The sequence below is a fragment of the Leptonychotes weddellii genome, chromosome 9 (genome assembly GCF_054177405.1).
Source record: "Leptonychotes weddellii isolate Sample4059 chromosome 9, ASM5417740v2, whole genome shotgun sequence".
Classification (NCBI taxonomy): domain Eukaryota; kingdom Metazoa; phylum Chordata; class Mammalia; order Carnivora; family Phocidae; genus Leptonychotes; species Leptonychotes weddellii.
This window is the reverse complement of record NC_138377.1, coordinates 40,018,762-40,037,194: the sequence shown is the minus strand read 5'-3', so window position 1 is coordinate 40,037,194 and position 18,433 is coordinate 40,018,762. Positions and strand designations below refer to the sequence as shown.

Here is an 18,433-nt window from a genome sequence, read left to right as displayed (position 1 = left end):
TGTGTCTGTGTGTACTTTGGGTGTGTGGGGGGGATGTGCAGAAAGTGAAACAGAGAAAAAGAAAACTTTGACGGTGTTGACACTAAGAGACTTACCCCTGGTTTGGGAGCACCTTGCAAACATGACTTTTTGGAGCGGCCATCTTCCCCTTACTTGGTTAAACAGCAACGTGGTGCGCTTCAAGTCAGCTGCGCCTCTCACTGTGCCTCCTAAAACAGAGTCACCCAAATGATACACAGACAACAATCGCTTGCACACTTTGTCTATGCAGACAGGGACCTCGTAAGAGTCCATGAGTAATATAGAGCCATGCAAACAATGACTACATCTAGCTTGATGACCTTCTAAGTGGGAAAATCAGACAGGTTACAGGTGTTGTACCTGTAGGAAAATACCCACCCTAGGCAAGAGACATGTTCTGTACAACAAGTCTTACAGGAGTTTAAGGAGAGGAAATGTCACTGTGCCCTCGGTGGGCAAGAAACCTTCTTGGAATTGGAGCGGAGCTTCAGCGGACAGAGAGTGAAGGAGTAGAAAGAGGAGGGTGGAGCTTCAGGCAGAAGGAGACAAGGGAGCAAGACCGCAATCATACCACATACCTCAGTGAGTTCCAGAAGCCATGGCTGAGCCAAAGGGTCAGGCTGAAGTAGCATCGAGTAGACCACGGGAGCTGGAAAGATCGAGGTTGATGATGTTGGGCTCTGAACCCAAGGCCGAAGAACTCAGACCCCAGCCACTCTCAGTGGGGAATGTATGAAAGATTTTGAGTAGGAGTGTGCCTGGAGGAGTGAGAGAAAAGCAGGATGAAGATGGGGAGACACCAAAGAGGAATGGGGAGGTGAGGAGTCACCACAAGGTAAGGTGTGTCAGGAAAGGAAGAGATGGTCCAGATATTTGTTTAAACTTGCTTCTAGACTTCTCAAACTGTTCCTATTTGTGCACGTTTGTTTGAAAGCTCCTTTTCTCTGTTTTGATACTTGTAGCTTCCTGGGAAGAAATAATTGATAAAATTTGGGGGTTGTGAAGGTCTTCTTCCTGGGTCATGTAGTCCCAGCCTCTGTTTTCATGCAGAATTATGTATAATCCACTCTCAGTAAAAGCGAACCTAGATGAGATTTGAAGACATCCTGGACACGAGTAGACCTTTCACCTTGAACGTATCCTTCATCCCTGACCTCAGCCCTGGGACTGCAGCCCAGCCACCCTGCAGCCTCACGGGAGCCCTAGCATAGCTGACCACTCTCCTCCTCCTTCAATCCCTATACACTTGTGGCCTCCTTGCTCCTCTCTAACCTCTTGTCTCTTCCTTTGGCTTCTTCCAGGTCCTCAGTCCTCTGTTCTCACTATACTTTCCCCACATTCTCCTGTCTTAATTGGGAAGACCAGGCCCACCAGGAAGAGCGGGGCCATCCCTAGGAGGACTCTTTGAGTCTGTAGATACAGATCCTCCATCTGCACCTTTGTTGCTTGCTCATGCTCAGGGCAACTATGACCCTAAGATCGTTTCCACCCTTTTCCCAGAGTGTTCCCTCTTGTTCCCACTGTTAAACAATCAAATAATACAAAAGGGCTTTTAAGGAAAAGTGACTGTCCCCTTCCCCTCCCCCTCCCAGCCCACAGTCTCATCTCCCAGAGACAGCCACTTGTAACGATTTTCAGTTTTCCTGGTAGTTAACCCAAAAGTCTCTAAATGATGTTCTTTGTATACTGGACTTAGAACTCCAGAACCCTTGGGGGTCTTTTTTTGGAAAGGGGGGTTCAATTAACCTCTAACATAAGCAAATAAACTGGTGGGTACTGGGCAGGAGCCACTCCTAAGCCCTGCCCAGCATACTCAGCCCATGCCTGGACATGGTCATGAAGGGCAAGGCAGGGGTTCCTGGCTGAAGGGAACAGAGGCTGCAGAAAGTCACTGCCATGGGAGGCTCCTTCATCTCCAAGGTCATCCCTGCCCCTGGCAGATCAGACAATGGTTTTCAAGACCCCAAGTCATGATCAGAACTCTTCCTTCTTCCTGAAGAGGCAGCCTTATTCACAGGGCAAGCCTGGCTAATTGCCACAGCCAGGCCCAGACGAAGTTTTGTCCTAGACAGACGGGGTCTCTCGGGGATGGGCCTTGCCACTCAGAGCAGCACATCCTTGTTAGCTCAGCAGGGGTCTAGGGGCTGGCGGCTGTGGGGGCAGGACCAAACTATAAGTATCATATCAGGGAGTCAAAATCAGGAAGGCAGTGAGTGGCTTTCATCTTTACACAAGCAATAGTGGTAGTGAACACAAAATGGGGTAGAGATGTGTAACCAACCCTAAATTAGATCCTCAGAAAACTGTGTTACAATACAGCAGAGTGGCTTCTTCTGGACCATTAGATGTCTTCAGAGCATCCACTTTAAACCAGATGGGTAAATCTTGAAGACTACAATTCATTTGAAGAAAGTTTGATTCTGTAAACTTAAAATACTTCCATTAAAATGATGGAAAATTTGAAATGTCTCCAAAGAATATCAAAAAGTCCAGGGGCGGGCGCCTGGGTGGCTCAGTTGGTTAAGCGACTGCCTTCGGCTCAGGTCATGATCCTGGAGTCCCGGGATCGAGTCCCGCATCGGGCTCCCTGCTCGGCAGGGAGTCTGCTTCTCCCTCTGACCCTCCTCCCTCTCATGCTCTCTGTCTCTCATTCTCTCTCTCGCAAATAAATAAAAAATTAAAAAAAAAAAAAAAGTCCAGGGGCTAGAAAAAAGCCCCCAAGTTGTATATCAGTTGATCAGTCACCTGGCTTGAATTTGCAAGACGATCTCTTCTTTCCTGGATCTACAGGATTTGTGGGCCCCTTGGAGGCCATGTCAGGGGTGGTTTTTTAAATTATTCCCACAGGAACAGATTTTAGATATTTCCCAGGACAAACCAGGAGAGACACTAAGTGATTGCTGCGTCTCACTGGCCTCTGGCATGAGTAAGAAACACTAAGCTGGTCCTCCCAGAGCAAGGCGGAGAGGGTCTGATACACTCACCAGTGGAATGACTTGAGCTCAAAACAAGTGTGGTGCCTGGTGTGGTCACGTTCCCCCAAAGGCAGGTGTCTTCCCAACTAGAAAATTAGTTTGGAAATCGCTTGTAGAAGGACTGCCTTATCTTGGAAGCAGATCAGTTCCTGCTGACCCAGGCTCAGCCACCAGTGGGATCCAGTCAGACAGGATCTCAAAACAGCCCTGGTGTAACACTGAGAGGCCACAGAGGCTCCTCACCACCTGGAGGGCCTGACAGGAAAGGGCCATGTATCTGTTCACCATAGCAAACCTCCCCTGTGCACCAGCTCATGACTGTATTTCTTCTGCCATCAGAATGCTGCATACCTGGGAGCATAGTGTCCCAAGCTGTTATCATTCATTGCCTCCTTAGTGTGAGTTTCAGATTCCTTCCAGAGAACTGCCTTTCAAAAGAGTGGGGAGAGGGAGAGTACCATCCATACAATGGGTCCGTTAGGGGAATGGAAGGGGCTGCTGTGCAGAGGAAGAGACCAGAACAAGGACCCTCTTAAAGTACCTAATGCACATTTGCTCTCTGCCTTCTGGTGGGCCAAGGCAAACAATCCTGCTCAGGACTGGCAGATAATAGGTAGGGAGGTTGGTGAATGAATCAACTGTATCACAGCTGAGAACCCAGCTGGGCCTGTACTCCCCTGTCTCTGAAAGTCAAATTGAGAGAGACCAACCTAGGTCTAGATGGTACTTGTAGGTCTAGAGACCTAGGTGGTACAATATTGTCTTATACCATATTCTCCTCACTTTTCATGAAATTGTGGGTCCCAGAGGATTCCACAGTACAAACGTCTTCAGGTTTAGGAACAAGGCCACCAGAGAAAAGCTGTGTTCCCACAGCAGACTCAGGGGTACGACTGATTACTCGTGTCCCTCTGTCACTCGCCATGACCGCCATGACCGTCTCTGCAGTTATCAGTATGGCTCTCTTTCCCTGCCCACACTGATTTCTTTTCCTTCTGTTACTACCCTCCCCCGTCCTGCTTGGCTCCCATCTTCCCTGCCTCCCTTTCTTCCTTACACCCCTTACCCAGTCTGGATCCCACTTCTCCATCCTCTGTCCTGTCCTCCTCAGCCTCTTTCCTGATTTCTCTCCTCCCGGCAGCCCCACTTCTCACTTAACTTGAAGCCTTCCTTGTTATTCAACAAGTAGCTTCGGCTGTTATTGGCAAAGTAGAATTCTAGAGGTTTTTCCTAGAATACCCCATTTTTCATTCTAAAGTACTAAAGATGCTGGCCTCTTCACCTCGGCCCCAGGGACTGGGCGAGAGCTACAGAATTCTGCCATAGGTGCCACACGTGTGAGACTCAGCTGGGATGACTGGTTCCTGCCAAGAAAAAGCCACATGCCCCCCCCCCGGGTGGACCCTACAAAAACACTTCATTAGGAATGGGAAGCTGCCCTCTTCTAGAATCTTCTTGACCCTGTGCCTGAACATGAGGCTCTCTACTTGTGGGACTTCTGAAAAGGCACAGTTAAAAAGATCCAGGTCAGCCTAGACCCTGGGCATCCTAGGACTGAGGACCCTCACTAAATACTGGAATGGTCTGATGGTCAGGGGAAAAATTCCTGGTTCTCAGAGATGTCATCTGGGTTAAGGAAACAGGCCTGCTTCAGGCAATGGCAGAGAAGGCTCAGTCTTTCCTTTTTGCCTTACTGACAACATAAAACTATGTCTACCTGGCCCGTCACAGCTGGGGGCCCAGGCTAAATGCAATGAGCCCTTGCGGTAAGAACTGGCAAGAACTGGCCTGGTGGGTCGTGTGCGCCTGGGTGGCGGGAGCTGCCCAGAGCTGCTTCTCTGGGGTTTGAGAGTTCTGCCCACCCAAGCCACACGTGGCTGAGGGCTTCTAGCCTGAGATGGAAGCTGTTATCCACCCAGCTGGTCTCCCTCTGTCTTGTATGTGTGGGGAGATGCCACGGATCTGTTTTTATCAAATACACAATTAAAAAGTCACACTATTAGGAAACTCTGGAGTGTGAACATATGGGCTTCTCCCAAGACTTAGAATTTTTCGGAGCCACTCTGCGAGTGGTGGGGGTCGTGACACCCTAGCACACCAGAGGGAAGAGCTGAGGGAGAAAAAGCAACCATGCCAACTTTCAACCTAAAAGAGCAGCCACTAAGGTTTGGAGATTCTAGAGCGGAGAGCCCCGCATTTCTCAGCCCCCTTTTTTGAACACGCAGTCCTAGGCTTGGAAAATGGCATTTTGCTGCGTGTTGGCAAGAAACCCTGCAGCTGAAACACTTCTCTCCAAATGTCGAGCATCTTTATTTATCCAAATCTTTCCACAGTGTTTGTTTAAAGGGGAGTGCTAGAGAGTAAACTAAATTTTACAATGAGCATATGGATGGTTATAATTGCTGAGGGTTTTTTTTTTTCATATTTGCTAACTGGCTATATATAAAACTGTGTTTCTATTTTATAGATTTCACACCCTGAAGGCTGCTAATTTTGCATGCATATGATTTTCACATGAATGGATGAAAATACTAAAATACTCTTTCCTCTGGATTGTCTAATTGCCCCGACCCTACTCTGAGAGCAACAATGGGTGGGGGTGGGAGAGACCCTTCCATTCTCCCTGGCTCCTGGCCGCCAGAAAGCCCAGTCGTCCTTTGTTCATGAATTGGCACCAGTTGCTCTTCAAACCCATTGACGCTGGAATTTGTGTCAGAAAGAACCCTATCTGCTCCCCGGTGCTTTTCGTATTGATCCATTTTGCCCATCTACTCAGAATTTTAAACAACAGAAATGACGTCTGCCTCTGAATTAGCCGATAATGGGGAACACAGATTGCAGAGAAAACCTAAATGTATAGCTCATCAAGGAAAACAAATACTTTGGTTTAGCCATTGGTTTCAACTTCCTATCCCACTAAACCACCAACCCCTAACCTCATTTGTCATCCCGCCCACCAGCCCCAAGTGCCCCCTGGTGGAGATTTAAAGGAGCAAGGAAATGGCCTGAAGCTTGGGCCACAGGATCCTTTCCCCACTTACAGACTGAAGAGCTAAGGCCCAACAAAGAAGAGAAGTTTCCCAGAGTCGCATATGAAGACAGTGGCAATGTTGAGATTCCCAGGCCCTCAGAACATATCCCACTGCTGATTTTTGTCTGCCCCCCAACCCCCATCGTAGGATTTCACAATTCTAAGCTGTCAGAGCTTCCACTTTTTCCTCACTCAATAGACATGTGTGAAGTGTGCCAGCAGACCGTGGCTGGGTATTATGGGAGATTCAGAAAGAGATAAAAGCACTGTTGCTGTCTGCAAGGCGCTTCCAAGCCAGTGAAAGACCCTCAAGAGCTTCCCAGGATGAGGGATGGGGGAGGTACTGACAGTGAGGGCCCCAGGAGAAGAGAGGAGGAGGCTCCTTCGGGCTGCTTCCCACTCGGGGGGAGGAGGAACTGGAGCCTGGAGAGATAGGGAGGGTCCAGATGGTAGAGGGGGCTTTGTGGTTAGAATGCACACAGCATGGTCCCAGGCAGTGAGAACCCGCCCAGCAGACATCTCAGACCTTCTAAGTGGCTGGAGGCTGCGAGCACTGACTGGCGCTTATAGTCGCTACAGCATGCAGGAGAGTACCAGCTCTGGAGTCAGACCCCCATGGGTTCTTGTGTTAGCCAGCCAACCTGGCCAGTCACTCTGAGTCCCGCTCAAGAACTGGGCACTTGGCACAGTCGTGGGCTCAGAAGAGGTGCTCACCAATACTGTGGTTTCCGTTTCCTTGTAACAAAGCAGAAATGCGCCAAGCCCGCTTCCAGGCCCAGGGAGCAGCAGAGCCAAGTCTTGCTCCAATGAAGTGAACATGGAACTGGGGGCAGGCAGCAAATAAAGAATGTGCCAGATGTTGATGACAGCTGTGGAGAAATATAAAGCAGAGGAAAGGGATAGGGCTGGGAAATTTCTGCTCATCTCTGATGTCCTTTCTAAAGAGACAGTAGAGCCAGAGACGTGAAGGCAGGGAGAGAGAAAGTCATGGAAACATCCAAGGACCACCATTCTGGGCAGAGGGAACAGCAGTGCAAAAACCCTGGAGTAGAAGAGGGCCTGGGATGGAACGAGGGGCGGTGAGAGCTGTACACAGGCAAGGGTTAATAAGGGCCAGATCACGTGCGCCTTGCAGGCCATGGCAGGGGGTTGGCTGCTATTCAGATGGGAAGCCGCTGGAGGGTTCTGAGCAGAGGCCTGACAGACTCTATGACCAGCTATTTTTAGTTACGAGTTTTCTTCCAGCCGCCAATGTTCACAATGGACTCTGTGCGTCTAACAGACTCATAGGTTGGTTGAAACCAGAGTGTAACTTACCTCCGTGAGGATCCTCACAGTCCCGTGAGTCCTCCCGGGGTGGAGCGGGTGGAGCCCCACAGCACCGTGCACACCTTCTCCTTGTTCTCAGAGTCTCTGTCACCAACATAACCCTTTGTCCCTTGCAGAATTCCAGCTTCCTGTGACTGAACCGGACATCAACAACAGGCTGGAGTCCTTGTGCCTCAGTATGACCGAGCACGCCCTGGGAGGTGAGTGGGTCCTCCTGCATTTTACCACATGCCTGGGAGAACTAGCAGCCATCTGCTGTCTGCACTCTGCAGTAGCTCAGGAGGAATGGGAAAGGCACAATGAGAGGTGGGCAGGGGACAGAGCGAGAGAATGGCTTCAGGCTGCTGTGGGATCCCCATCAAGCCGTACCACGCCGAGTAGCCCACGACGCCCTGCTCCTCCTTTTCTGGGAGGTGAGTCAGGGACCTGGAGACCAAGGCTGTCCCTTTTTCCTCAGAGCCACCCACCCAGTGCACACTGAGGTCCTACTGCAGCAGCTGTGCCAGCCAAATGCTGGGAGCTGGAGGAGTCAGAAACACAAGACATGGCTTTTAGTGGCAACATCCCCCCCACAGAATTGGATCCTTTCCTTCTCGGCACTAGAGCTCCCAGTCTGCTCCAAGCATATCCCAGCTTGTTCTAAAAATAGAATTTTTGAAACAAAAATCCCTGCTTGTTTTTGTATCTCCCTGTTCCAAATGGCTTCCACGATGCCTGGAGCCCCAAGCAGTCTGAGATGTCCCTCCCGGTGTGACAGGGATGGTCTAGTTTGATGTGCCTATGGGCGGCAGCCCCACAAGGAGCGCCAGAAGCAGCTGGGTGGTCCCACTGTCAGTTTGGTCTGAAGCCCTACATCATCACCAGAGCCCCAGGAGGCCTGCAGTGCCCTCCGGGTACTAACCAAGTGCTTTTCTCCAGCCCGGACTCCGCACCAGCCCTGGGGATGTTTGGCAGGCAGAGGAGAAATGGTCACCCCTTCCTGCCAACTTCCGGGAGGCTCTGAGTCAGAGAGGCCTCCTGTGACCCTTCCCACCAGTCCTCTCCAGGCGGGATGTGCTCACCCACCCTGGAGATGGGCGGTCGGAACACCTAGAGCCAAAATGTGCGTTCTCTGGCCATGGGGGCGAGAAAGGCTGCTGACAGTTGCTCCTCCGGAGAGCTTGGTCCTCCCTACCAGGGACTTTTAGATTTTTAGTCCCTGCAAACACAGTCTTATCCTAACACCAAATATGAGACAAGTAAATGCTCTGCTTGGAGCAGATTGGAAAGCAAGGACTGTACCTACCTGACCTCAGCTGGGCAGGGTTCTCCACAGCCCAAAGGCAGGCTCCACTCAGTACCAGAAGGGAGCTAGCTCAAGGCCTCCCAGGGCTGCTGACTGAAAGGATGGTGGGAAGGCACAGCTCCTAATGGGTTCCAGGAACCCCATCTGCAAACACTGCTCTCTCCCTTGGCCACTCATATCCTAGAAGCTTCACAGCATCATTGGTCCATCCCTGGCACCTCTGTGGGGAGGTGCCACCAGGTCCTCTTCTCCAGCTAACAAAGGAGACTGGGTCGGCACACTGATAGCCCCTGATGAGTAATGGGAAACAACCCAAGGGTCCATCAACAGATGGAAATGGATGAACGAAATGCAGACAGTGGAATATCATGCAGCTTAAAAAGGAATGAAGTACTGATCCATGCTACAACATGGATGAACCTTGAAAACATTACACTAAATGAAAGATGCCAGACACAAAAGGCCACACGGCGTACAATTCCACATAGGAATTTATGAAATGTCCAAAATAGGCAAATCTATAGAGACAGATGGTATAGTTTAGTGGTTGTCAGGGGCCGGAGGGAACTGTTGAGTGGAGAGTGACTGATTGATGGGTACCAGATGAAAATGTTCTGGAATTAGATAGTGGGGATGGCTGCACAACTCTGTGAATATATGAAAACCTCTGAATTGTACGCTTTAAAAGCGTGAAATTTGTGGTATGCAAATTATATCTCAATTTTTTCAAAAAGGGAAGCCTCCCAGACCCTGAGAATTCAGACCAAGCTCAGCCCACTGCGGGCAGCCCAAGCTCCCTCCCACCCAACCATGGCTGGTGGGTGAGGAACTCCCGGGCCTTTGAGAGTCAGCAAGGAGAACTGACCTCCTCCCCCAGGGCTTGATATATCTCAGATAATTGGCATGTTGGAAGCCCTTATCAAACTGCTAAGTGCTAACATTATCATCATTAGTAGCAAGAATGCCAAATGCTCTTTATTAAAGGGAGGTTTTCATCGAAAATGCTTCATTTTTTAGCTCATTCTTCTACTTTTACAGAAAACCTCTCTGAACTGATGGTTTTTTGCTAATGTTTTCATCTTGTTAATCTCCTAAGTCTTTTTATTGCTGTGTTTTTCCTCAATAATACGCTCTGGTGGGAAGCGTCGTAAGCAGTTTCCAGAGCAGAGAATGCAAATTAAGTTCAGGGTGGCCCAGTTGGGCACAGTGGCGGTGAGCCTCCCACATTAGGACTGCACCCTTCTGCTGGCCCACCTCGTCCAGGTGCTGGGAAGATGACCTTGCTGGGGAGAGAATGCCAATGAATTAAATCATTTTACAGGAGGACAAATAATTAGGGAGAGGAAAGCAAAGTAAAAGAGGTTCCTCTGCCTGTGTCTCAGGACAGGAGGGGAGGGTGGCCAAGTTCCCGGGACACCACATCCTACGACGGTCTTTCTACTGTGGCTGGTCCATGGGCCCCAAGCCTTGGCGGCCCATCCTTTTGCACGGACATCTCTACTCTCAGTGTCCTCCACTAAGTACAGCCCTCCTGGTGCCAGTCTAAGCCATTTCTCTCTTTGGCCTTCCCTTTCTGTCTTTTCCTTGCCCTTCCCTTGGCCCCTCCAACAGAACCCATGAGGAAGCCCAGGAGGTGGGTTGCCTCTGCCATCTTGGTTTGTGAATCTTCATTTAAGGCTTTCATCTGGCTCTGTTGGGCCTGCTCCTGATTGGTGGCTCCGGGTATAAAGGAAGACTCAACACCAAGCCTGGCTGCTGTCTTCCTCCTGCACCGGGGTTATATGGGCAGGAACAGCCACAGCTACAAAAGCAAGGCTCCTCCAAGCAGGACAGAGACTGCAGTGAATTCTACCATAAAGAGGAATGCCCAGTCCACTCTCTGATGCTCCAGGATTCATGTTTTCACATGATCCCCTTGCCGTTCCTTCTCACCTTCTTTCCTTATTCCTTCTTGGGACTTAACAGCCTCACTTTTAGCTGATACGGAGACTGTGCAAATTAGAAAAAGACTCCACTTTCTTAAGATGCTGTTCTGCCATTGATTTGACATTTGTCATAACAACTATAAAACCTATAATGAATACATGTAAATGGTGCTCCCTGGAGTTGTACACCTTGCACAACTGTAAATGGTGAATCTGGACTTACCTGTTGGTCATCTCCCTGCAGATGAATACTGTAACCCTTGGAGGATGAGGCATAGGCTTGGAAGTCAGTGAAAATGCAGCTTGGGGTTGGGTTAGTTGAGATTTTCATGTTTCTAGCTCCCCACTTACTCACTGGCATTAATGAGGAGGCCAGTGAGCCCTGGCAAGAGCGTGCTCCACTCCTACAGACAGGGGAGCGACCTCTACACACCCACACATGTGTGTGTCTATTTACACGCACCCACTGTTTCCCATGAGCCGTTAACCACCGCAGAGCCACCACAAGAGGCTCAGGTTAACACCGGCACAAGTCAGAGAAAGATTACTGATTATAAGCTCACCTCTGGGGGCCTCTACGACTAATGGCCTGATTCCCATAAACACTCCCGGGGTCATTTGCTTTTCTTCTTTAAAATCTCTCCAAAAACCATATGGAAATTCATAGACACACACAAGTACAAATAAAATGGGGAAAATCTGAGTAAGATCTGTGAATTGTGTCAACATCAGTTTCCTGGTGGTAATATTATAGTTTTGCAAAATGTTACCACTGGGAGAAACTCAGCAAACCCGGAAACCTGGGACTGTCTCTTATAACTGCATGTGAGCCTACATTGATCTCAGTAAAAATTTCAATTAAACATTTCTCCTTCAAGTCCCTGCTGGCAAGACACCAGACTGGCACCACCCACCAGGAGGCCGGGAGGCCTGTGCAGTGGACTCAGCACTCCTCCATATCACTGAGGTCCTCCAGCTTCCCCTGAACACTCTGCCCCTCCCCTCTCAAACCTGAGTTCTGCCTGCTGGATCTAGATGCTCCTCCTGGTAGACCAGGTTTGTGACATCAAGGCTTAGACCAGGACTTACCTGCTGATGTTTGGATATCAACAAAACCAGGGAGGCATCTGCATCCCTCCCTGGCCTTCATTTACTGGTCACTGAACACAGTCATTTCTCCCTCCTACAATGACTCATCCATGCTTCTCTCTGCTCACTGGATAAGCCCCTGTCAGACAAGCCCTAGCGTGGGCCATTGTAGGGGCCATCCTGCCACCAGCCTTGTCTTTTTTTAGGTCATCTAACAGCTGCCAGAGAAACCATTCTAAAATCAGATCTAATTACCGCTTAGAATGCCCCAATTACCAAGTCCAAGCTCCTGTTCATAGTACACAAGACCCTTATGGCCTCATTCTGGGGATTCTCCTATAGTCCCATGTGTAAGCAGGCAACCATAAAGGAGCTGGGCAGCCACTGGCTCCCTTGGCAGTCTGTCTCACTCATGGCCTCTGTCTCTGACCTGCACGTCCTCCGCTTTATAGCCTGGTCTCGCCAACTCTCCATAATGTAGACACAGCCTGCGTTGTGTAGCCTCAACATTCACCCACTTCCACAGGGTCTTTCAGTTCTCAGTGCCCACAGCCTCTAAGTGTGGTGTCTACCCCTAACCAGATTCTTGAGACAGAGAAGCTAGATCAGTTTGGGTCAGCTGCATCCCCCTGGTCTGTTCAGCTCAGAGTCACAACCACCTCATGCCCGAGCTTTCAGCAGGGACTCGGTGAGGGGGAGATGCTGCCAAAGAAAGGGATGTGAGCTAGACAGGTCCACCTGCATGTCCGTTGCAGCAACCCCCTTCCTCCGATCAGCACATCTCCTGCCACTCCTCCATTCCCCCCATCCCTCATCCTAAACCGCGATCCAGCCCCCCAGCCCCACCATCTGATGACCAACATCACACCTATACATGAGCTGTATGCCCTCCCCACACCCTCTTCCTTTCCTGCCTCCTCCTCTCTTCTCCTACCAGCACCATCTTACAAAAGTCATTTCCTCTCTCTGTGAAACTATCCTTGACTTCCAGGGGCAACTTAAATCTTCCTTCCCCCATTTTTCCTGCTGTGCCTGGTACATACTCCATCGTAGCAATGATCACTCCTACATCCCTGTGGCTTTACAGATCTGTCTCGACTAGGATGTGTGTACTTACAGGGCGAGGACTAGGTCTCCTGTTTTGGTTCCCAGACTGGTTACAGTTCCTGGAAGAATGGCTACTCCGCAGACGTTGAGTGGGTGGGTGTGTGAATGAATGAGTGGATGAATGGGTAAGTGTGGCCTTCACCTGTCTTCAGAGACCAGGAAGCCCAACGTGCACGGTGTGCGACTAGGTGGCCATGAAGGGAACGGTTTTGCTCACCTTTGCCCATCATGTATTCTTTCTCTCCCAGACGGGGTTGACCGGACCTCCACCATCTAGAAGCTGAAGATGAGAGTGACCGCGCTGGCCGTGAAATCGACTGCTGCGGGTCCAGTGTCAGCCATCTTCAGGGTTGCACAGAATCCTCGGAGATACTTTGCAGCCTTTTTTTTTCCCTGGTCCCTCTCCCATTTTGATTTTGTGAGAGCGTAGGTCGTCCTTGTAAACATATCAGTAGACCGGGGATTGGTTATTTTGTCATTTGTTTCTGTCACGGGATGGCTTGGTGTGCGGGGTGGGGAGGGGTCTCTAGGGAAACGTGGGACTGGGAGGGGATGGAGAGGGAATGCAAGTGGCTTCTTGGATGGAGAGAGGGGGAGAAACGAACAAAAAGAGTACCGCCTACCGCCGTGAAAGAGCTGGGCGAGACGCGGGAGGGAGGCCGAACCCTGGGCCCGGGCGCCCCTCACAGCCCGCCTCCGCAGTCAGGCCCCAGGACGCAGTCGTGGGCTAGTGCGACCAAAGCAAGATGGCGGCCCGCCCTCCCTGCTGCCCGGATCGGCTTTCCCTGTGGACCCGGCTTGGGGTCGAGCCGCAGGAGAGAGCTGCACGGCCCCGGCGGCAGAGGGGGAACGTTCCCTCCAACAAAATTTCAGAGAAACTTTGATTTGTGTATTGTTTACATAACAATTTTAAAGGGTACATAATGTGTAAAGAGTTTGGATAGAACTTCTCTTCATACTATGGTTTTTGTAAAGGATTTGTTGATATGGATTCATTTTTTTCCTCTATTTTTGTAATAGCAGCAGGGTTGTCTCTTAAAATGGCTGCCGAGGCGTGCCTGCGGGGAAGGCGGACGCGTCACGTAGGCCGAGGCGTCGTCCATCTTGCCGCCGCGCCTGCGCGGCGCGTGCAGGTGGGCTGGCGGGACGAGCATGTGGCTGGAAGCGCGGGGAAGGGACGAGGAGGACGGCACCGTGTGATCAGTTAGGGTCTGTTCGCAAGTCACCAAGAGATTCTAGAAGAATCCTGCGGCCCCTTTCTGGGCTGGATTTGCTTCTCACCCAGAGACCTCTCTCCCTCCCCACCCTACTGTGGGGTTTCATCCTATCGCTCCCTGCCTCGCTTCACACACACACATACGCGCGCGCACGCACACACACACACACACACACACACACACACACGTGGGTACAAGTTCCACTGGAGGAAAAATGGTAAGGACCGACAAAAGGCCTTAACGTCAGATAATGAGCTCAAAAAACCGCTTCCACTACGATTGTGCGCAGGAACCTGAGCCTGGGGGCTGCACCCCCCCCCTGGCTCGCTCACTGCTGAGGGAGAGGAGGAGAGCAAGACCCAGGACAGTGTATAACTGGTCAGTGAGCAAGTGGCAGAGAGAGCGTGCGGGGAGACGTGCAGTCCACGTGGCCAGGCGGGCTGTGAAAGCAGATGTGAGAAAGGGCAGCTGCAGGATGGAAACGTGGTTCTCTCCACGTGTACGTCGGGGATTTGCTGTGTCGTTGGCCGATTTATCTATCCAGCCACACAGGAGAGAACCAGCCCTGACATGGAGATTAACAAACTGTGCTACCACAAAGTAATAGCTCTGTTTCTTAAGGGCAAGAAAGACTACGTTTGGGATTCGATGCAATGGAGGGTATTAAAGGAAATCAAAGAGGAGTTGTGCTCTGCACTGGAAAATTGGGTTGTGTAAATGATGGTATGAATGCTCAGCCAGAGGCGAGATCAGGGAGACGGTGTAAGGCCTGTTTATTAAATGGGTGAGTCTGGTGCCATTGCTTTTAGCGAAGTCAAAGTCGAAATTGAAGAGATCAGACCATGAAAATCACTGCGCTTGCTTATGGTTATTTAAAAAAAAGTTAAGTAAACACAGATTTAAAAGGCCTTAATGAAATCTAAACAACTTTCTTTTACCTTCGAGATTAAAAATGTGCACCCAATTCAGCCTTGCTTTTGAAGTTTTTTAAGGTTTGAAAAGGTGGGAGCATCTTAACTGTGGAGAGCTTTTAGTAAGCAGAGGGGGCTTGAACCCACTATTATCACATTTTACGTTAAGAAAACAGACCTCCCCTTGGGTGACTACATTCTAAACATGCAAATCCATGTGCAGAAAGAGGCAGCATTTTTTAGTTGATTTTTTTTTTTTTTTAAACTAAGTGCCATTAACATTCATCCTCCACACCCCTTTTCTAAACAAGCTTAGTGTTATTTGGGGAATGTGTTGGGATGGACGATCACATGTAAGGCAGGAAGACTAGATCAAAAATTTTGAAGGCCAAAGGTAAGACCAGAGGGTTTGTGAAGGTGTTTTTTGGATGCTAAGAAAGTTAATAAAGAAGAAAAAACAAGGGTATTACACATCTCGTGGAGAAATGAGAAAGCATTCAGATCTGCTGCAAAACACATATATCCATAAAGACTTGGGTTGTTCAGAAAACAGATTGTGAACACAATCACATTAGCATGAATCCTTTAAAAGGAAGAAGACCTTAAAATATTTGCAAATCTGGATTTCTATTTATTCCTTCACTGAATATAGAAACAATGGTTATCTGATTATTAGAGATATTATTTTGGATATGTTACTTATTAACTTGCTATGGCTGGTAACCATGATAAAGTCTGTTATTAATAACAACATAATTCTTTTTTTAAAAAAAAAGAAAAGCTTATTTTTCATCGACTGTGTATAGATTTATCTACTTAGTTGTGTTTTGCTATTAGTGTTTTAGTTTTTAAGTTGAGTGTTCTGATAAATTTTAGGAGCCTGTCCCCACCTTGTTTTGAGTCCTGTGTTGACTGCAGGTATACAGCTCAATTTTAAAATCCTAAAGCAAAAGAACTTTATTTATAAAAGAATCAAACAGTTGCATGCATAAGGCTGTGAAGTCGGATATTTAGTAATAAAGTGGCAGTGCCTTTTTTTGTATTTACCCATTGACCCCCCAAATGCAACTGTTTTATATTAATAGTAAACATTAAAAATCTTAGAATAAAATCTATTTCACTACATGTTTTCCCCCCTTTTTCTGATTTAAGCAGTATGTATTTGGCATCTCTATACTGTCCTAGGGACAGTGGTGGTCTATGATATTGTTACCATGTATGATGTTTTATTGGTGCTTTTTATTCATAGTGGTTTCTTACCAGAAACAGTAGGAAGACACACATGAACTGTGTACAAGAATTGAAACATTGCTGCTGATATGTGTCTTTTACCACACGCTTTTTGAGTTTCACTTTTTAAAACAAGGGCCAGCAAGCAAAACAGACACTGCTGGGCCTGCCTGCAGAGGGCGGCTGTTTGCACCAAGCTCTCAAATCCTGTGTATTGATGGTCCCTTTTTGGTACTCAGGATTGGAACTACAGCTGGGCCCCCATCTCCCATTCCTTTGAAGAGACACTGAGGGAAACAAGGTTTTCTTTTGAGGTGTCACTGGCTGCCTTTTACGGAATGGGAGCCTTCTCCGGGTCTTGTGTTCTTCTGCACCTCTTGTAGCGACTGCTGGTGCAAGGTTGGTAGACATGCATTCCCCGGCTAGCACCGGGATCCCCCCAAAAGCCTGGCTGGGGGAACTGAGCTGGGCTGAATGCATAGGCATGCAACCAGAAGGGCAGCGAGGGGAGGAGAAGCAGGCCTCAGTCTCGTTGGCCCTCTGGAGATGTCTGCAGCAGGCGGCTCCAGCTTGGGCAGGGAAGCAGCCTGACCAAGGCACTCGGGAGTGTGCCTCTTACAAGAAGGACCTGCGGAAGGATAATTTGCACATGGGGCTGTGATAACACTAATGTTGATTTTTTTTTTTTTTTTACAAGTCATCAGAGATGTTGCAAAGTGAGTTTTATTTTTTCGTAATTCCTTTATCTTTACTTAAAGGTGAATGTGTATTCCTCTGGGAGGAATAGGAAGAAAACAGGAATGTTAATAATGTCAAACAGAAGACTTCCTCCCTCATTAATATATAACCCTCATGTATTTATGCCTAATGTAAGCTGACTTTTAAAAAGCTTTCTTTTGTTGCATGCCCCGTGCAGGCATCCCTATTGTACATGCATGCCTCTCGTCCTGTTTTCCTGTATAAAGTTAGTGAACAAAGAACTATTTTTGCCTAGTTCATGTTGCCAAGCAATGCATATTTTTAAAATTTGTCATATATGGAAATAGCATGTTTGTTACATGTAAAGCTTTACTGATATACAGATATACTAATGTTTGAAGATGCTGTTCTTTGCAAGTGTACAGTTTTCAAATGTTGTTACCAGTGAAACACCCTTGTGGTTTAAACTTGCTACAATGTATTTATTACTCATTTCCTCCCATGTAACTAAGAATCATGGCTATATTTCATATCAACGTTATATTGAAAGTGAAGGGAAATGATTAATACAAGGTTTTGTAACACTGGTGTGTGTGTCTTTTTTCCTTTTTGTCGATATGATTGCTTAGAAAACAAGAACTGAATCTTAGAAATAAGCCAGCAAGGAAGAATGAGCATGATATCCCTGTAAACTATTACCACCTGACCTATCTATGCAAACTGTGTCTTCAACTATGATTCACTTTTTTTTTTAACAAAAGAGTAGGGGGAGAGGTATAAAAATTTATGCAGCTTGATATGTGCTCCAAATAGTCAATAAATGCATCACCTGACTTGAAGGCATGTTTTTAAATACAAATTCTGTCCTTGTAGATGATATTGTTTATAGCTTCCTCTCCATCCTCAATGCTTTTGAAATCCTATTTCACCCCTTAACCATGGCATAAAGAAATAACAGCCTCCTTGGAGCCTTGGGGTTTTAACTACATATGGTTTGAATCTCATTATAATACCTCTGATTCCAGTATGATATTTGATATAAATAATGTCAAGCATATGGTTGAAGAGATTAATGTGGGTTTGAAATCTCTGGGTGTGTGATATGCAACAAGTTAACCTCTCTGAGCCTTCGTTTGGTTTGTTTTTTGGCCTATGATACTCAAGGTTTATATAATTAAACCAATAATCCAAAAAAGAAGAAGGTAAAGACAAAAGAAAACATAGGATATAGAAGTTATCGCAGTCCAAGACTTCTCTGAGGCAACCACAGCTTGAACATTGTAAGAATGACCACACAATGACTCCCTTTTCACCAGGCTCAAGCTGCTCAAGTGACAAGCAAAATCCAAAACAGTCCCTGGAGGGGCGCCTGGGTGGCTCAGTCGGTTGAGCATCTGCCTTCGGCTCAGGTCATGATCCCAGGGTCCTGGGATCGAGCCCCGCATCGGGCTCCCTGCTCCGCGGGAAGCCTGCTTCTCCCTCTCCCACTCCCCCTACTTGTGTTCCCTCTCTTGCTGTGTCTCTCTCTGTCAAATAAATAAATAAAATCTTTAAAAAAAAAAAAAAACAGTCCCTGGAAACATGTAGAAATGCCTCATAAGCTGAGATATTAAA

General features: G+C 48.1%; 1 protein-coding gene across 3 annotated transcripts in view; it reads left to right on the top strand.

Annotated features, from left to right (window-relative positions):
- SAMD4A (sterile alpha motif domain containing 4A) overlaps window positions 1-14,040 on the top strand; it is a 198,537-nt gene extending 184,497 nt beyond the window's left edge. For all 3 annotated transcript variants that reach the window (XM_081830488.1, XM_081830489.1, XM_081830490.1), the window contains 2 exons: window positions 7,473-7,556; window positions 13,011-14,040. In XM_081830488.1, coding sequence (XP_081686614.1) covers window positions 7,473-7,556; window positions 13,011-13,039 — 113 coding nt within the window. In that variant the 3' untranslated portion in view covers window positions 13,040-14,040. The remainder of the gene's footprint in view (window positions 1-7,472; window positions 7,557-13,010) is intronic.
- Window positions 14,041-18,433: the final 4,393 nt, after the last annotated feature.